This window comes from Sinocyclocheilus anshuiensis, unplaced genomic scaffold, assembly GCF_001515605.1.
Source record: "Sinocyclocheilus anshuiensis isolate Anshui unplaced genomic scaffold, SAMN03320099.WGS_v1.1 scaffold426, whole genome shotgun sequence".
Classification (NCBI taxonomy): Eukaryota; Metazoa; Chordata; class Actinopteri; order Cypriniformes; family Cyprinidae; genus Sinocyclocheilus; species Sinocyclocheilus anshuiensis.
This window is the reverse complement of record NW_015542362.1, coordinates 695,384-710,582: the sequence shown is the minus strand read 5'-3', so window position 1 is coordinate 710,582 and position 15,199 is coordinate 695,384. Positions and strand designations below refer to the sequence as shown.

The 15,199-nt window shown below is 37.2% G+C and overlaps 1 protein-coding gene across 2 annotated transcripts in view; it reads right to left on the bottom strand.

Annotated features, from left to right (window-relative positions):
* Positions 1-14,832, bottom strand: part of pik3c3 (phosphatidylinositol 3-kinase, catalytic subunit type 3) — a 20,954-nt gene extending 6,122 nt beyond the window's left edge. The window contains exons 1-22 of one of the 2 annotated variants that reach the window (XM_016490768.1): positions 14,430-14,832; positions 10,151-10,339; positions 9,697-9,840; positions 8,548-8,677; positions 7,201-7,287; positions 7,000-7,095; positions 6,377-6,448; positions 6,129-6,233; positions 5,961-6,053; positions 5,279-5,464; positions 4,907-5,049; positions 4,611-4,689; positions 4,459-4,526; positions 4,230-4,335; positions 3,580-3,696; positions 3,338-3,469; positions 3,127-3,255; positions 1,766-1,835; positions 1,594-1,658; positions 997-1,081; positions 829-903; positions 566-734 (exon numbers count right to left, since the gene is read on the bottom strand). In XM_016490768.1, the coding sequence (XP_016346254.1) occupies positions 566-734; positions 829-903; positions 997-1,081; positions 1,594-1,658; positions 1,766-1,835; positions 3,127-3,255; positions 3,338-3,469; positions 3,580-3,696; positions 4,230-4,335; positions 4,459-4,526; positions 4,611-4,689; positions 4,907-5,049; positions 5,279-5,464; positions 5,961-6,053; positions 6,129-6,233; positions 6,377-6,448; positions 7,000-7,095; positions 7,201-7,287; positions 8,548-8,677; positions 9,697-9,840; positions 10,151-10,339; positions 14,430-14,494 (2,405 nt within the window). In that variant the 5' untranslated portion in view covers positions 14,495-14,832. Of the gene's footprint in view, positions 1-565; positions 735-828; positions 904-996; positions 1,082-1,593; positions 1,659-1,765; positions 1,836-3,126; positions 3,256-3,337; positions 3,470-3,579; positions 3,697-4,229; positions 4,336-4,458; positions 4,527-4,610; positions 4,690-4,906; positions 5,050-5,278; positions 5,465-5,960; positions 6,054-6,128; positions 6,234-6,376; positions 6,449-6,999; positions 7,096-7,200; positions 7,288-8,547; positions 8,678-9,696; positions 9,841-10,150; positions 10,340-11,391; positions 11,408-14,429 lie in introns of those variants that run through there. The other variant, XM_016490769.1, reaches the window with a different exon arrangement.
* Between the last annotated feature and the right edge of the window lie 367 nt (positions 14,833-15,199).

The following is a 15,199-nucleotide window of genomic DNA, read 5'->3' as shown; positions in this document are numbered from 1 at the left end:
ATATCTATACTTTTCAAAGTATCATATCGAAGTTAGAAATTCAAATATTGTGACAAAATTAATTTTGTAGTGTGCCACAAATTTGTTAAAATTTCCAAAGGGTGCCGCGACTAAAAAAAGGTTGGGAAACACTGATTTAGTCTACTGATATACTACATAAATGAAGTACACTATCTTTCAAAAGTTTGGGGTCAGTAGGACATTTTATTGTTTTTGAAAAAAGTCTGTTATGTTTGATCAAAAATACAGTAAAGAGTAATATTGTGAAATATTATTACAACTTAAAAAATAACTTCTCTATTTTAATATATTTTAAAATGTAATTTATTTCTATGATGGCAAAGCTGAATTTTCAGCCGCCAATACTCCAGTATTTTTTTGTGACATGAACTTTCATTTCAATTCTTCTAATATGCTGATTTGGTGCTCAAGAAACATTTCATATTATTATCAATACTGACTGCCACTTTTGATCAATTTAATGCATCAATGCTGTATGTACTAATTTCTTTCAAAAAGTCAATCTTTTAAATATTAGTGTGTATGTCTTCCGTTTGTAACTCACCTGCGCAGGTGCAGGAAGGCAGTGTAGCACTGTTTCCTGAATTCCTGGTATTGTTCACTCTGCATGCCCCCCATCCCCTCCACCATCTCCTTGCTCAGCTTCATGGGGGGTGGCAGGGGTTTAGGGTCCCGACCCAAAATATATCCAAAATCGATATGAAACAGCTTCCCTGCAAGCCAGAGAGACAGATCAGCATATCCAATCTGTTTTTATTTTCAGTGCTTGCAAGTCATTAAAAATTGTGGTGCATTTATGGAAGGTACCAGTCTTTGTGAGAAGCAAGTTGTCTAGATGTCTGTCTCCAACCCCTAAGATGTATGTGATGACACAATAGCCCGCTGAAACATAGATCACGATTTAGTACATTTTTAAAATTCTAAATAAATAATGAGCTAAATATAGTACTAATGGATCCAGAAACTGAGGCTCACCACAGCTTTTAACGTATGTGTCCATGACTTCAGAGCTGATGCCGTATGGCCCCTTATCATTCGGAGCGTGCTTTCGGAAGAAACTCTGCATGGAGACATAGTTTACCAAGAGAAATACAAAGATATGAGACTTCATTCTTTAGATATATTACAAATAAACACAGAGAAATGTGTTTCATACACAAAAATGTGGTATGTGCCATACCTAATTGAACAATTAATTAAAATTTTATTTTATAAAAGTATATTATACAATACCATATGCAGCACACACACATTTTATTTTTAATAAAATATAAATAAATAAAATAAAATAAATAATAAAATAAAATATAAATAAATAAGGCTTCTAGAATTTACTAACTGTGCTAGGCCATATCACGTTTTCAATTTTATTTGAAATAATCGGGCAGTTCTTATTATGACCATGTTATGCAGAGGTGTCCGCTTCTACGTAGCTTAAACCTGCTTCAACACACCTGCTAGGATGTTTCTAGTTATCCTGAAAACCTTGATTAGCAGGTTCAGGAGTGTTTACTTTGCAGGAATTTGGTCTTCCAGGAGCAGTATTGGACAACTCCTGATACATTGCATTACCTGAATGTTGCCTTCAGTTGCCAAAACCTCAGCCACAGGTACTGACTGCACAAACTGCATAAAACCTGCAGACAAATCATATGCATCCAGTGTAAAATGAAACTCCAATACAGTATGTGAATTGACTGGCTCGTGGGTTTGTTCTGCATGCAATAAGTGAATCAGTACGGACCATGTTTGGTGCTGGTCGCCAGAACTTTGTATGGAGTCAACTTTAGGTCCAAATTCTCTTTCCTCAGCAACTGTTAAAGAGAATGTTGAGAAAATATTGAAAACAATTAACTAAAAATTAAATGACTACTAAATATTTTTTTTTAATTTAGTGGTAGCTTTATATAAAATAAATGATGTCCATGTAGAAAATTTGATTTTTGTGTGTACGAGAATGTAAGAATGTAATGAATTGTATGAACAATATGTGTCCTTTTGGTACTGTGTGATGAGTAGGCTTGCTGCGATAGACGGTGCTAAGCCGCAACACCGGTTACGTCACTTGCCCACCGCGCCACCAACCCCCACCGTCGTTTTGATTTTTTTTATAGTAATACAAATCATTTAGTTCAGTAAAAGAACATACACTACAATTAAAAACTGAACGCAGCAGCTCACTGCAGCGTGCCGAACGACAGTCGCATCACAGATCAGATTTCATTTATCCAGTGAGGAGAGTGAGTCGAGCTGACTGACAAGAAGAGTGGGGTGAGACAGACAAGACGATCGCGGATTATTTAGTTTCGAAATGAAATGCAAAAGCGCCTGTTTGGCAGTATTTTGGATTCTGAAAAGCCTGTTGAATTTTGCCATTTATCTAAGATGATTTTGGAAGTTTTTTTAAACATTCGTTTCTTATTTAATTGGTTCCACAGTGTTTGCTGATTTTTACTTTATTTCAACTTTGTGTAATTTATTTATTTTATTTGACATTAAGGTGTATGCCGTGCCTCCAAGCTTTCTTATTCGTTTTGCTAATAAACTTTCTACGTTTCTTATTTATTTGGCTATATATTATGCATGTTTACTTATTTCCAGTTTTGGATAGGCCACCTATTTAAACTTTATCTAAGTTATTTGTTATTTTATATTAGGCATAGCCTGTCCTATAGCATTGTGTATTTTTATTTGTTTTGTTAATAAAAGTTCTATGTTTTATATATAGCCTAAAGTGAGTTTGACGTTGTATTTTGTTGTTGCATTCAAGCAATTGACACCAAATTGCCGCTAATTCGAAAGTGAAAGTAAAATGCGCACGGTGCTTTTAAGCTATTTAAAAGCGAAGGAAAGTGAGGAAAAGAGGGAAAATTCAAACTAAAAACGAACAATTGCTTTATGCCGAATTGCCGCTATTTGAAAGTGAAAGTAAAATGCGCACACCACTTTTGCAAGCTATTTAAAAGCGAAGGAAAGCGAGGAAAAGAGGAAACGCCCCGCCCCCACGGTGATACCGGTATTATCTGTATTGTCACACGTTGATTAACCGGTGGGAAAATTTCCTCACCGTCACAACCCTAGTGATGAGATGTAAAGACTTCAGACCTTGTCCATGAGTGAAATAATCTGCAGGATGAGCTGGTCCTGTCTCAGGTCATCTCCATGTTTGAAGATGACAGGATATTGCTCCCCATCCTCTGTCTTAAAGATTAGCTTTGCTGGCATTAGAGCACTCTGGAAGAGAGAAAAACAGAAGTCAGGTGTGGAAGGATGAATGTGTGACACAATGCAATGGATATGAAATGATGCACAACACCTTGAAGAGTGTTGCGGTCTCAGGTATGATGCCTTTGATCCGGATCTGTGGCTCCAGAGGAAGAGGGATGGGCTCGATCTCTGACAGATTCACCTTCTCATTATCAGCCAACAGGCCCTGTAATCGCTCCGTCTGTCAGAGACAGAAAGAACCAAATGATACAACTTCATAACTTCACAAAAACGATCAACTGATTTCTCATTGTCTACAGCAGCTTTTAAAACTGATTCAGTGTTGCACACCTTTTTCTTGCGGTTTCCACTCTCTCTCTGAACAGCCTTCATGAGCTGCACTAATCGGTCTACAAATGTCTGCTGGGAGGCCAGAAGGGAGCGCATCACTCTCACACTCTTATCACCCTGGAAACAGATATAAACATCACATATTGTGAAAAAGTGAAAGTGACAGATTTTAAATACAGGTTCTTCTTTTGAACTTTTTGTTCATCAAAGAAAAGATCAAATTACTCGAATCTTCAGTGTCACATGATCCTTCAGATATATGTTTTTTGTTTTTGTATTTTAAATAGAAAAAAAAATGATAAAACATATTTCACAGTTAAATTATGCAGCTGTTTTCAACATTGATAATAATGATACAAATGTCTCTTGGGCACCAGATATTAGAATGATTTCTAAAGGATCGTGTGACACTGAAGACTGGAGTAATGGCTGCTGAAAATTCAGCTTTATTTAAATTGTAATATTTCTCAATATTACTGAATTTAAATAAAAAATGCAGTCTTGGTAAGAATAGGAGACTTCATTCAAAAAATATTTTAATTGAATCTTATTGACCACAATCTTATGACACCATACCAATTTTTGAACATTAGTTTATATCATCATATTACTTTGTTGTAATCCATGTTGGCTTCAGAATGTGAATGTACCTTGAGCAGAGCCTGACTGAACCGCCTCATTACATTGAGGTACATGTCATGGGTTTTGGGGTCTCTCTGCTGTGTGTCCTGATCCTCACACTCCACAATTACATACCTGCAGTGGAAGACAATTTCCAAATATTTTCATATAACTCTTTAATATGGAGTCGGCAGAACTGGCACATTGTTGTAGATACTGTAAGTACAGAACTGCAAAACATCTTGATCCATTACTCACCAGTATAAATAGTTTGCCAGTGTAGAGTTTTTGCAGGCACGTGATATAAGGAAGGTGCACAGATCTTGCTGTGGAACACAGGTCACATACACTGTTTCATAAACTTCACATCCACTATGCATCTAAAATTAGTGGGGGGTTTTTACACTTACCTCTAGATTCTCACCATCTGTTCCTTCTTTGCCTTTCTGTGTGCTGGGCATCACAGTGACAGTCGATGCCATCTGGGAACTGCAAAATAAATCACTGTAAATCACCTCACGATTTTTTGTTTATAAATTTGCCATTTTTTTAGAATTCCGACTGTACATTTGATCCAACTACCTTTGAGGATTGTACATTCAGATTTCGAAAGCTTTTGTAATTCTAAGCAAAGTAATGTATAATTGATTTGGGGAAAAAACAGTGCATTTCATACAGACGCATGTTCTTTAAGTATGTAGCCAACCTGTCCAGATCTCCTATTGTTGAGCTCTCTGTCAGAACTCCTTGACTGTCTCTCTTACTGGCAGGCTCCAAACCGCCCTGGATATCATTGAAGTTCTCATATTTCAATGCCTGCACCAGCTGGAGCAAGTACATTAGCAGATCCTACAAGGATAATCAGAATTACATGTACTGTATTAAGAGGAATCAGGTTCCTTTAATGCATCAATCTTTCAGTTGTCCCTAAAGATTACCAGTGTTAATGGTGTGTGTAATTAAGTATCCTTAATACTGCTTATGAAAGCATAACATAATTTGACGCACAAAGATATGCATCTATAAACCACTGACAATCTGACTAACACACACATACACAAACGTACATAGACTTTACCTCATCATCAGCCTGCTGCAGCCTCGCGACAGCGTAGCGTCTGACTGTGGGGTTGGTGAACTGTGAGGACAGCAGCTCCAAGGAATCCTCCACATCCATCGGCCGCCACTTTCCCAGCAGCTCCAGGGCCTGTTTGGCCTCCTGGGGCAGATCCCAGTTCACACACTTCAGGAACTTAGTCAAAGCCTAAAACACACCCACAAATGAGATCTTGTCCTGGACACAGACTACAATTGAGATACCATCCTGTTACTCGGGGGACAACACTGGTACCTATATGAACAATTTCAAAAGTTTGTGGTTGGTAAGACTTTTATGTTTTTGTTTTGCCTGCTCACCAGGGCTACATTTTTCAAATTAAAAATATGGTAAAACAGTAATATTGTGACATATTATTACTATTTTCTATTTAATTACTCCAGTCTTCAATTGTCACATGATCCTTCTATCATTCTAATATGGTGATCTGGTGCTCAAAAATGTTCTTGTCATTATCAGTGTTGCAAACAGATATTTGTGGAAATCATGATGTGTTTTGAAACCATGCATGAAACCGTGAAATATAATTTTTTCTAACATGCTATATGTTTTACTGTAACTTTTGTTCAATTTAATGTGCCATTGCTGAATAAAAGTATTACTGACCCCAAACTTTTGAATGGTTTTGAATGTGCTCACTCACCTTTTCCTGTGTGGTGAGGTAGTATCTAAACTTCCACACAAGGTCCTGTTCCTCAGAGCTCAGCTGCTTAGTGGGAGGGTAGCTTACTATGATCTATGAAAGAAAAACAGTATTATAAAGACATCTGGTAAGATTTCTTGTGTACTTCTTTTTCTCTTTATCACTAACATTGAGTTGATCGCGCGTGGCTGCATTAGGTTTGAGATCGTGGTCAGATGGTCCGCTGCGTAAACTACGAGCCAGTTTATGATGCTTACTCTCCACAAGGTTCTCCTGCAACAGAATGCCAACACCATCAGTTACCAACTTTATCATTTTAAATGAAATTATTCTTTACATTATCAAGTGCCAACACAGATTCTCAAACCCATAAACCCAAGATAATGGACTTTTTTTTAGTTTTGTTTTCCACTCACCATGCACATCTGAGGGTCGGGGACTTTCACAATATCTGAACTGGTCGGCAAAGGGGAGGATTCATCTGCATCCTGTAAAAAGAGAGAGGCATAAAACCACTGAAATTTAACAAGGCTTTAACAAGTACTAGATAAAGGAAGGTGAACTATTAGATGAAGAATTTTAACTAGTGAACTACACTGCTTTGCAAAATCTTGATTATCACTCATTTAAAGTCAACATAAAATGGCATCTACAACATATTTTAATTCTGTAACAAAGAAAAAAAGTTGGGGCTTGTTTTTACCCATCAAAGCATTCCTGACTGCTAATTGTGAGGGACTGCTTTTTTCTAACAAAATTTTATTACATATTACATTAACCAGAATTAAATTGCTCTGTTTAAGATTGGCAAGATTTCTGAAAAGCTGCTTTCTCTACAACAATATCCTAATTCAATGCCTTAATAGTTATTTGGCCAGTTAATATTAACACCACAGCCTAGTCAACTAAAAAGTAGTTATTTAGAAGCAAGCAAGGCTAATACATTTTGATGAAGCATGCATTAACAGGGAAGTAAACAGAGTTATTTTGATTCAACATTGACTTGACAGTAAAAAAAGTAGAGAAAAAAAAGATATACCTTTTCGTAATAAACAATGCTGTATTCTCGTTCACCGCTTTTGACACGAGGGAATTCCACCATGAGGTACATGAAATTAGAGCTACGTTTCTCACTCTGTAGATAAAAAAAACACAAGCTTCACAAATCAAGCTTTACACAGAGGTAGAAAAAATTACAGTGGCTTCATATCGTGACACTTTTTACCCCCAAACCACTCACCTCATTGATCATTTCAATCTCTCTGAAGGTCAAGCGATCCAGCCAGTCTACTTTAACCATGTGCCCCTGACGATGAGCTTTTGTTAGCTGAGAGAGACAGAGAGGCAAAGAAAGAGAGAGGAAAACTTAAAGAAAAAGACACGTTTGCAAGACTAAGACACAACTAAGACGTTGTGTGCACAATCCTTTAGCCAATCATATGACAGCGGTGTGTCAGCGTGCAAAAGCACACAAAAAGCTCATTAGCCAAAGGACATTTGGGGGAGCCAGTGCAAAGTAAGTAGCACACCAAGATGACTCAGCCCTTTCTAAACAAACAGTTAGTAATAGTTAGTACAATAACACATCTCATCTAAAGGCCAGCAAGAGTCTAAGAGGACTTTGTTTAACCAGCCATACATGTGTTTTAGTGGCTTAAACATAACGTCCATGACATTCATGATTATTTCAAGGAATGTTCTCACTTCAAAACAAGTTACGCTTTATCAACGGTATCCACAACAAATCATTCTGACTTAAAAGAATTATCCAGCACAACAATCTTTTTTTTTTTAGTCTGTTCATTTTTCTAAATCCTCCGATGTGGGACTGTTTTTTTTTAAGTGGGTGAACATCTGGTTATACATTAAAGACATGATTGATCTACCAGCTAACATGGTCATAATTTGAGTTGAACAATTGTAAATTAAAATAAAAAAAATGCTATATTTGACCTGCCATATTTTAAAAAATATATTTATAGTATCATAAAAATTGTTTCTAATCCTTTGATTCTCCTGAACATCTACACTGTTGTAAATAAATAAATATATAATGTTGAATTAAAAAATTGGTGAGGTCAAGCAGCAAAAATGGCAGTGCCTCGAGTCCAAGACACACAGAAAATAACATACTCATCCTATTTGTGAAAATGTGGGTCAAATTATGCAAGCTAAATATATACCCTGTCCTATATCTTGCCCACAAATATATGAGACAAGCCAACACTAATACACACACACACACATTCACACACATACATTCAGCATTACTGTCCTGTTTTCTCTCATACTCACGTCACTAAGTATCTCCAGGTCTGGGCCCTGGAACAGAGGGCAGTTAAAACATGTCCTTTGACAGAACACACACACAAGCACACTCCCTCGCAACAACAAACATTCTCAATTCTCATTCTTTCCACAAATTGGGTAATCTATAAACACAATCAGCATATCCATCTATCCCTCCCTGCCGCCACCCACTTTTCATTTAACATATCCCTCATGTACAGTAACTGTCCGTTCACAGGCATATTTCTCCAGTTTCTGTCTCAGCTGGGCTCCTCCACTCCCCAATCCATCAACTGACCTTGGCCAGGCGGCCCATCTGGTCCTCTGCCAGAGTGCTGCTGGTCCTTCCTGGTGTACTAGTGGGCTCACTGCCATCACCCTCCACACCCGGCCACACCTTCAGATCATGCATGCCCTGCCGGAACATTCTAGTAGAGAATGTAGAATGTAGATAGAGATAGATAAGGGGGAATAATAAATGTATAAAAATAGTGGTGTGCAAACTTTAGTGGAAAATAATCTCTTTTGTGATAAGAATCTCTTTCCTAAATAATTAATAACACCTCACCTTCTATTTTAACATGTACAGATTTTATTAATTCGAATTAATTTGATATAATCTCAGATTCTGAATGTAGTGGTTACAAGCACCCTAAAATCTGTAAGACAATGAAATTATTATTGGAGTGTATATATGAATCATATGTATTCTGAACAAATTCATAAAAAAGTATTACGAAAAGTATGACACCAAAGTATTTGTCATCTCAAAAACAATTTAACCAACGGAGCAAAGCATTCAAGTGCAATAATGGATGTGCTTGCCTTACTAACATATGTAAATATTTGGATGCCAAATTTTAATTTTGTGCAAACATATCAGACTGGTAGAAGAAGAGACTGGTGGAAGAGACTAATAGAAGAGAATGGTGGGATGGAATTGTCCCGCAATGCATTTTTACTGTGCTAACGTTTAGGGTTGGTAAGATAAAAAAAAAAAAATAAAAAAAATTATCTTAAGCTTTAAAAGGCTGCATTTATTTGATCTAAAATACAGTAAAAAGGTAATACTGTGAAATAGTGTTACAATTTAAAACAACTGTTTTAAATTGACCCTCCATATGATTGTAAAGTGCTTTGGGTGTACAGCAATGCACAATAAAGCGCTATATAAATGCTTCCTTCATTCATTCATTTATATGTATTTTAAAACATAATTTATTCCTGTAATGGCAAATCAGAATTTTCCGCAGCCATTACTCCAGTCTTCACATGATCGCTTTAATGAAGGCTTTTTAAAAATCCCACTGGGAAAAATGAAAAGGAAAAATACTCCTGAAACCAGAGCAGAGGGAAAAAAAAGGCGGCTGGGCACTAAAGCACTCAATTTTATGTCATTTTCCAGTTATATTTCTGATTAACAAAATTGTAAACATTAGACCCTTACCCATATTTCCCAAAGAGGGTGACTGTAGTGCCCCCAACAGGCGTGGCTCGGCCGGGTCCATACACATCCCAAACTGTTAGAGTCACCTGTGCACTCTGAGGCAGGTCAGGGTACTTCACTGGCAGCCTAAGCCACTCGTTCCAGCTAAGGTGAAGAGAAGACAACAATAATAATGTGACAAAGCATATGTGACTCAGTACAGTGAACAAATGAAATTTGAAGGTATTAAAATCAGTAAAAAAAAAAAAAAAAAAGATCACATTTGTCATTTATTGTGCAAATATCTAAGTATGCGAGCGGATGATTGGGTACAAAAATATATGCTACATATCTCAGCAAAGCATCTCTGATATCTTTTGTTTGGTTTCCTGCTCTGACTCATTACTGAATCACATTAGCATAAAATGAGCCACTGTGTGACATACAGAGATTAACCATTGATAAATGTACGTACTTCCAGCGAGTGCTGAAGGCCTTGTAAGACGTTCGTACAGGCAGAGCGAGAGGCTTGCCCTCGGCAAACACCTGACAGGTGACGTACAGGTCAGAGCAGCTCTCCTGATAGAGTCCTGAGAACCGCAGCATGGGGTCCTCAAGCAGCGCTTTATAGCTCTTCTGCTCTCTCTTGCCCTCCAGACTGCCTCTGCAAAAGCAAACAGAAAGGAGATACTATTTCTGCTCAGTCAGAACACAGCACAATGTCAAGACATTTGCTTTCTGAAGTAAGGAATTTGCATACTGTACCTCTTTATTGGTGAGCAATTGTGCTAAAAGTCAGCAGAGTTACAAAACTATTTGATCAATGAGTTCCTTGACTTTTCCATGACACTTTATATGTTCTGATGCTGTTTTTAAGTTTTTGAAAAACATCTCTCATGCTCACCAAGGCTGCATTTATTTGAGCATTAATATTAAACAGTAATATGGGAAACATGTGACCCTGGACCACAAAGCCAGTCACAAGCAGCATGGGTTTTGTAGCAATAGCCAACAATGCATTGTATGGGTCAAAATAATCGATTTTTCTTTTATGCCAAAAATCATTAGGATATTAAGTAAAGATCATGTTCCATGAAGATATTTAGTAAATTTCCTACCGTAAATATATAAAAACGTAATTTTTGATTAGTAATATGCATTGCTAAGAACTTCATTTGGACAACTTTAAAGGCGATTTTCTCAATATTTTGATTTTTTTTTTGCACCCTCAGATTCCAGATTTTCAAATAGTTGTATCTCGGCTAAATATTGTCATATCCTAACAAACCATACATCAATGGAAAGCTTATTTATTCATCTTTCACACATATTACATATTACAATAAAAACCTTTTTTTTTCTATTTTAAAGTGCCCCTATTATGGCTTTTCGAATATTACCTTTCATGCAGTGTGCCATGTAGCTGTATGTGAACATAAACTATCTGCAATGTTGTGAAGCCGACAGTGCACGATAAATAAAGTTATTGTCTATAAAAAAAAGAGTCGGCTCGCAATCGCCTGAACGAGTCGTCAGGAATTCCAATCTTATTCTGTTACGGCTCTACGTCACGATGTAATACATTTGCATAATGTCCGCCCACAAACCAATTTCCTGTGGTTCACATCATGTCGAGAAGACGCTGTATCCTACGCTGTGAGAGTAGGCTACATTTGTTTTATCACATCTTATAATTACCACAAACTTGACACTTACCACTGAGAAACGTCCTGCTCCAGTCCTGCTTGTGAATCAGTCTCTTGTCGATCAGCCAGTTCAACCGTTTCATCATCAGACTCGGCTCGAATTGGTAAGGTACAATTTCTTCTTCTTCTTCTCTCGAGTTTTTTGGCGGATTGGCAAACCAACGTAAAGGTGCATGTAAGGTACAATCGATACCATCTTTTTTCTATGTATTGACAAGTCTCCAGGGCTGTCATTCCGTCATGGCAATGGGCGTTTCCTTTCCGACACGCGCTGTACGCGGTAGCCAATCTCTCTCTACGGCTCTGGACCAATCACAAATGACTGCGCCATCTGACCAATCATAGCAGTGAGGGTTCAAGGAAAGGACCAGTAGCCCCTCACTGCAGAACACAAGATCCAGGGGGCGGGGTTGGATCCACATCTAGGGGGTGGAGATGGGTGGGTTTAGATGGGTGGGTTTAGGGATCAGGGGGTGGAGTCGGGTAGGTTTAGGTATATGTAAGGTGGGAGGAGTTGGACCACGCCCCCTGGATCTTGTGTTCTGCATTGAGGACCATCTCGAAAGGAGGAGTTTAGAGAGACTGATTCTTTGAACTGCTTCGCACAAGTCGTTTATGAATCATTTAGAAATGAGGTAAAATTAAATCAATTTTTTTATAAAACTAACGTGTTTTTTGACCTTGCATGCATGTAAACCTGTTTTAGGAGACTCATAAAACAATATTAGCAACCTTAAAAATGGCATAATAGGGGCACTTTAATATATTTCAAAATGTAATTTAAGCCTATGGTGGCAAAGCTGAATTTTCAGCAGCCATTACTCCAGTTTAGTGTCACATCAATGATACTTCAGAAATCTGAAATCTGTTCAAGAAAATGTTCTGAAAAAAGTTGTGCTGCTTAAAATTTTTGTAGAAACTGCGCTTTTTCAGGATTCTTTAATGCATACAACGTTCAAAAGAACAGCATTTATTTAAAATAGAATGTTTTTTTTTTCAGTTATCAATTTAATGCATACTTGCTGAATAAAAGTACAACTTTCTTTTAATAAAATCATTCTGAGCACAAACTTGTGAAAGGTAGTGTAAATCTACGGGAACGTGAGTGTTGTTGAGGTGTCCAATACTGAACGCGTTTGTTCACAACTAGGAAAAATACGCACTTTAACTTTTGAGAAGTGGTTTAAAACTGTTCTTAAACGAATTTTTATTCATTTTTATTATTATTTTTACTACAAGTCCTTTTTAAGAAGGTCAGGCCGTTATTACTTAACATGGTGACAGGCGCAGCTCTTCTTCATGCATTTGGATTTAACGGTCACTGACTACGTTTACATGGACATCAGTAATCTAATTATTTACCTTATTCTAAATAAACCAATATTATGATTATGGTGTTTACATGAGTTGCTTTTAGAATATTCCTTTCATGTTCCTGTTTTACATGTTATAGTCTACAGTCTATGGTTATAGTACATAGTTCGATTAATGGCACACGCCATTACGTCCCCACGTGACGCCATCCGACGTCCCCTCCGGAATTTCACGTAAACATATAGTTCGTCTTCGTGATGATGCCATGTACAGTTTTGGGTGTTTCGTTTTTAATTTTATGAACGCTTCAAGTGCAGTTAATTATTTGTCAAACGGTTGACCACTGCCGTGTGTGTATCCGGTCGCAAAAATGACGGTAATAGTGTGATTAAGGTGTTTACGTGTCTATTCTGCACTTCAGTAATGCGACTTTATTGGCATGTCGGGCATTTACAGTATAGGCTATTATTTACAAAACTCTTCAAGGCTGCGTTTCCCAAAAGCATCGTAAGCCAAATGATGACAATGGTTCTTCAATCGATTTAGGCTTAAGATGCTTTTGGGAAACGCAGCCCTGAACGTTAAGTAAAGAGATCGAAATGAAGGTTTAAAAAAGATCAAATACATAACGAATATAAAAATATTACCAATAATAATACCAATAAAATACATGGACTTACAAGACTTGTGGGATGGATAAAAATTTTTTTATGTACTTTATTTAACATTTATTCATAATAAACTTTATTCGACTTTGTTAATAAAACGAAAACATGCATGTTTTAATGCTAGAGAATAAAAGTAAACGATCCACCCGCAGGCTTCTGCTCATGATGGTGCCTGGATCAGTGAGCTGTGTCTCGGGCCGATGACGTCACTTCCAGGGAGGCATGCCCAGGCCTGTTGTACACGCCCCCGTCCCTTGGCTCCACCCCCATGTCCAAACAGTGCCAGAAAGCGAGACACGCAGAAACGTGAAGCGCAAAGGGAAAAACGGTATCGCAAGCTCAAACTTGACTGAAACGGTGTTATTGTTCGTTGAATAAAAAAAAATAAAATAAAAAAACATGGTAGATTCTTAATCAGAGTATTGTCTTAATCGTATTCAAATCGGAGTATTGTTGTCCATGTAAACGTACTGACTGTCCTATAATGAGCTCTTGCGCGGGTTTGCTTACTGGCACCCCGGGACTCCTTCCTTCTGTTCTTCTAACCACGTAATGCAACGCAACACACACAGTGAAATTAAACTGATTTCGTTATGACAAACACTCGCAGGTCAGAAGAATAGTTTATTATCTTTATTTTTGATCCACACGTACACGGACAGAGACTCGTTAAGATCGAGGGCAAAAGGAGAATGATGTCAATAGACTGATGAAAGCTCTCGCTGGACTCGTGTTAATTCTTCTGACTCACAGTGTTGCCATGCTCGCTTTGGTAAACATCGCAAGGTTTTTCCTTGCATTTGATATCATGCAAGGAAGATTTATCTTTTAATTTAAAATAAAAGTGCACTACATTTTGTGCTCTTATATAAGTTACCAGTAGACACTTTATTATTATATTACATATTATTAATTACATAAATCGATGCATATGATACATAGCATCTACCAATAATACGTGTGCCGTGTCTTTGAGCAGTGTGCCGTTATTTGGCCTCTGTTGACATTTTGCTTGTTTGACAGTTCTGTAATCAAAACAATGACTAAGGTCCAGAAACATACTCACATTTTAAGTTGGACGTTTATGTCCAGATCGCAACTATACACATAGTTAAATTTGTCTGTGTCCATCTTCAGTAATCGATGAAGTGTTATGAAAAACCGTAGTGAATGAAACAAAACAGATAAAAAAGAATAACTAAATGCAGATTTCTCAGGCGGTGGGAGATAAACTGCAGGGCAAAAGACCACAGTGCAAAGACCCTGCACTGGATCTGCTGGAGCTTTTGCTTTTCGCAGCACTTTATATTCTTGATACAACTCTGTCTGATTAATGAAAACCAATATGGCCGGTCAAAAATACTATCAGTCTTAATTTAAAACAATAATAAAGCATCTGCCAGGGCTTCATCGCTTCCGTTTGTAGAAAGGAAAACATTATAACCAGACGTAAATAATCGATGTCAAATCAATCGATAGCCGCAGCGACTTGTATGGACTGAACGGATCAGAAATGGCTTCTTTGGTCTGGTGGATCCCGGTGACTTCCTGTTTGGTTTAAGAACGGATAGTAATACAGGACAAATTTCGTAAGGCGTTTAAAAGTCCTCTTGAATTGCATGTTAGTTGTAGATTGAGTACAATTGTTTGCAATTTTCTGAGTTTAAACTGAATTAAGGCATATCACTGTAAATCATAGATTTTTTTTCTGAAACATTTGCATTAGTTTTATTTATTTAAATGTTTAATTAATTTAATTATGTACTGTATTTCATAAATCCCCCAAAAATTAATCTGTTTGAAATCTATTTAAATTGCAATCCATTGTAGTCTCGG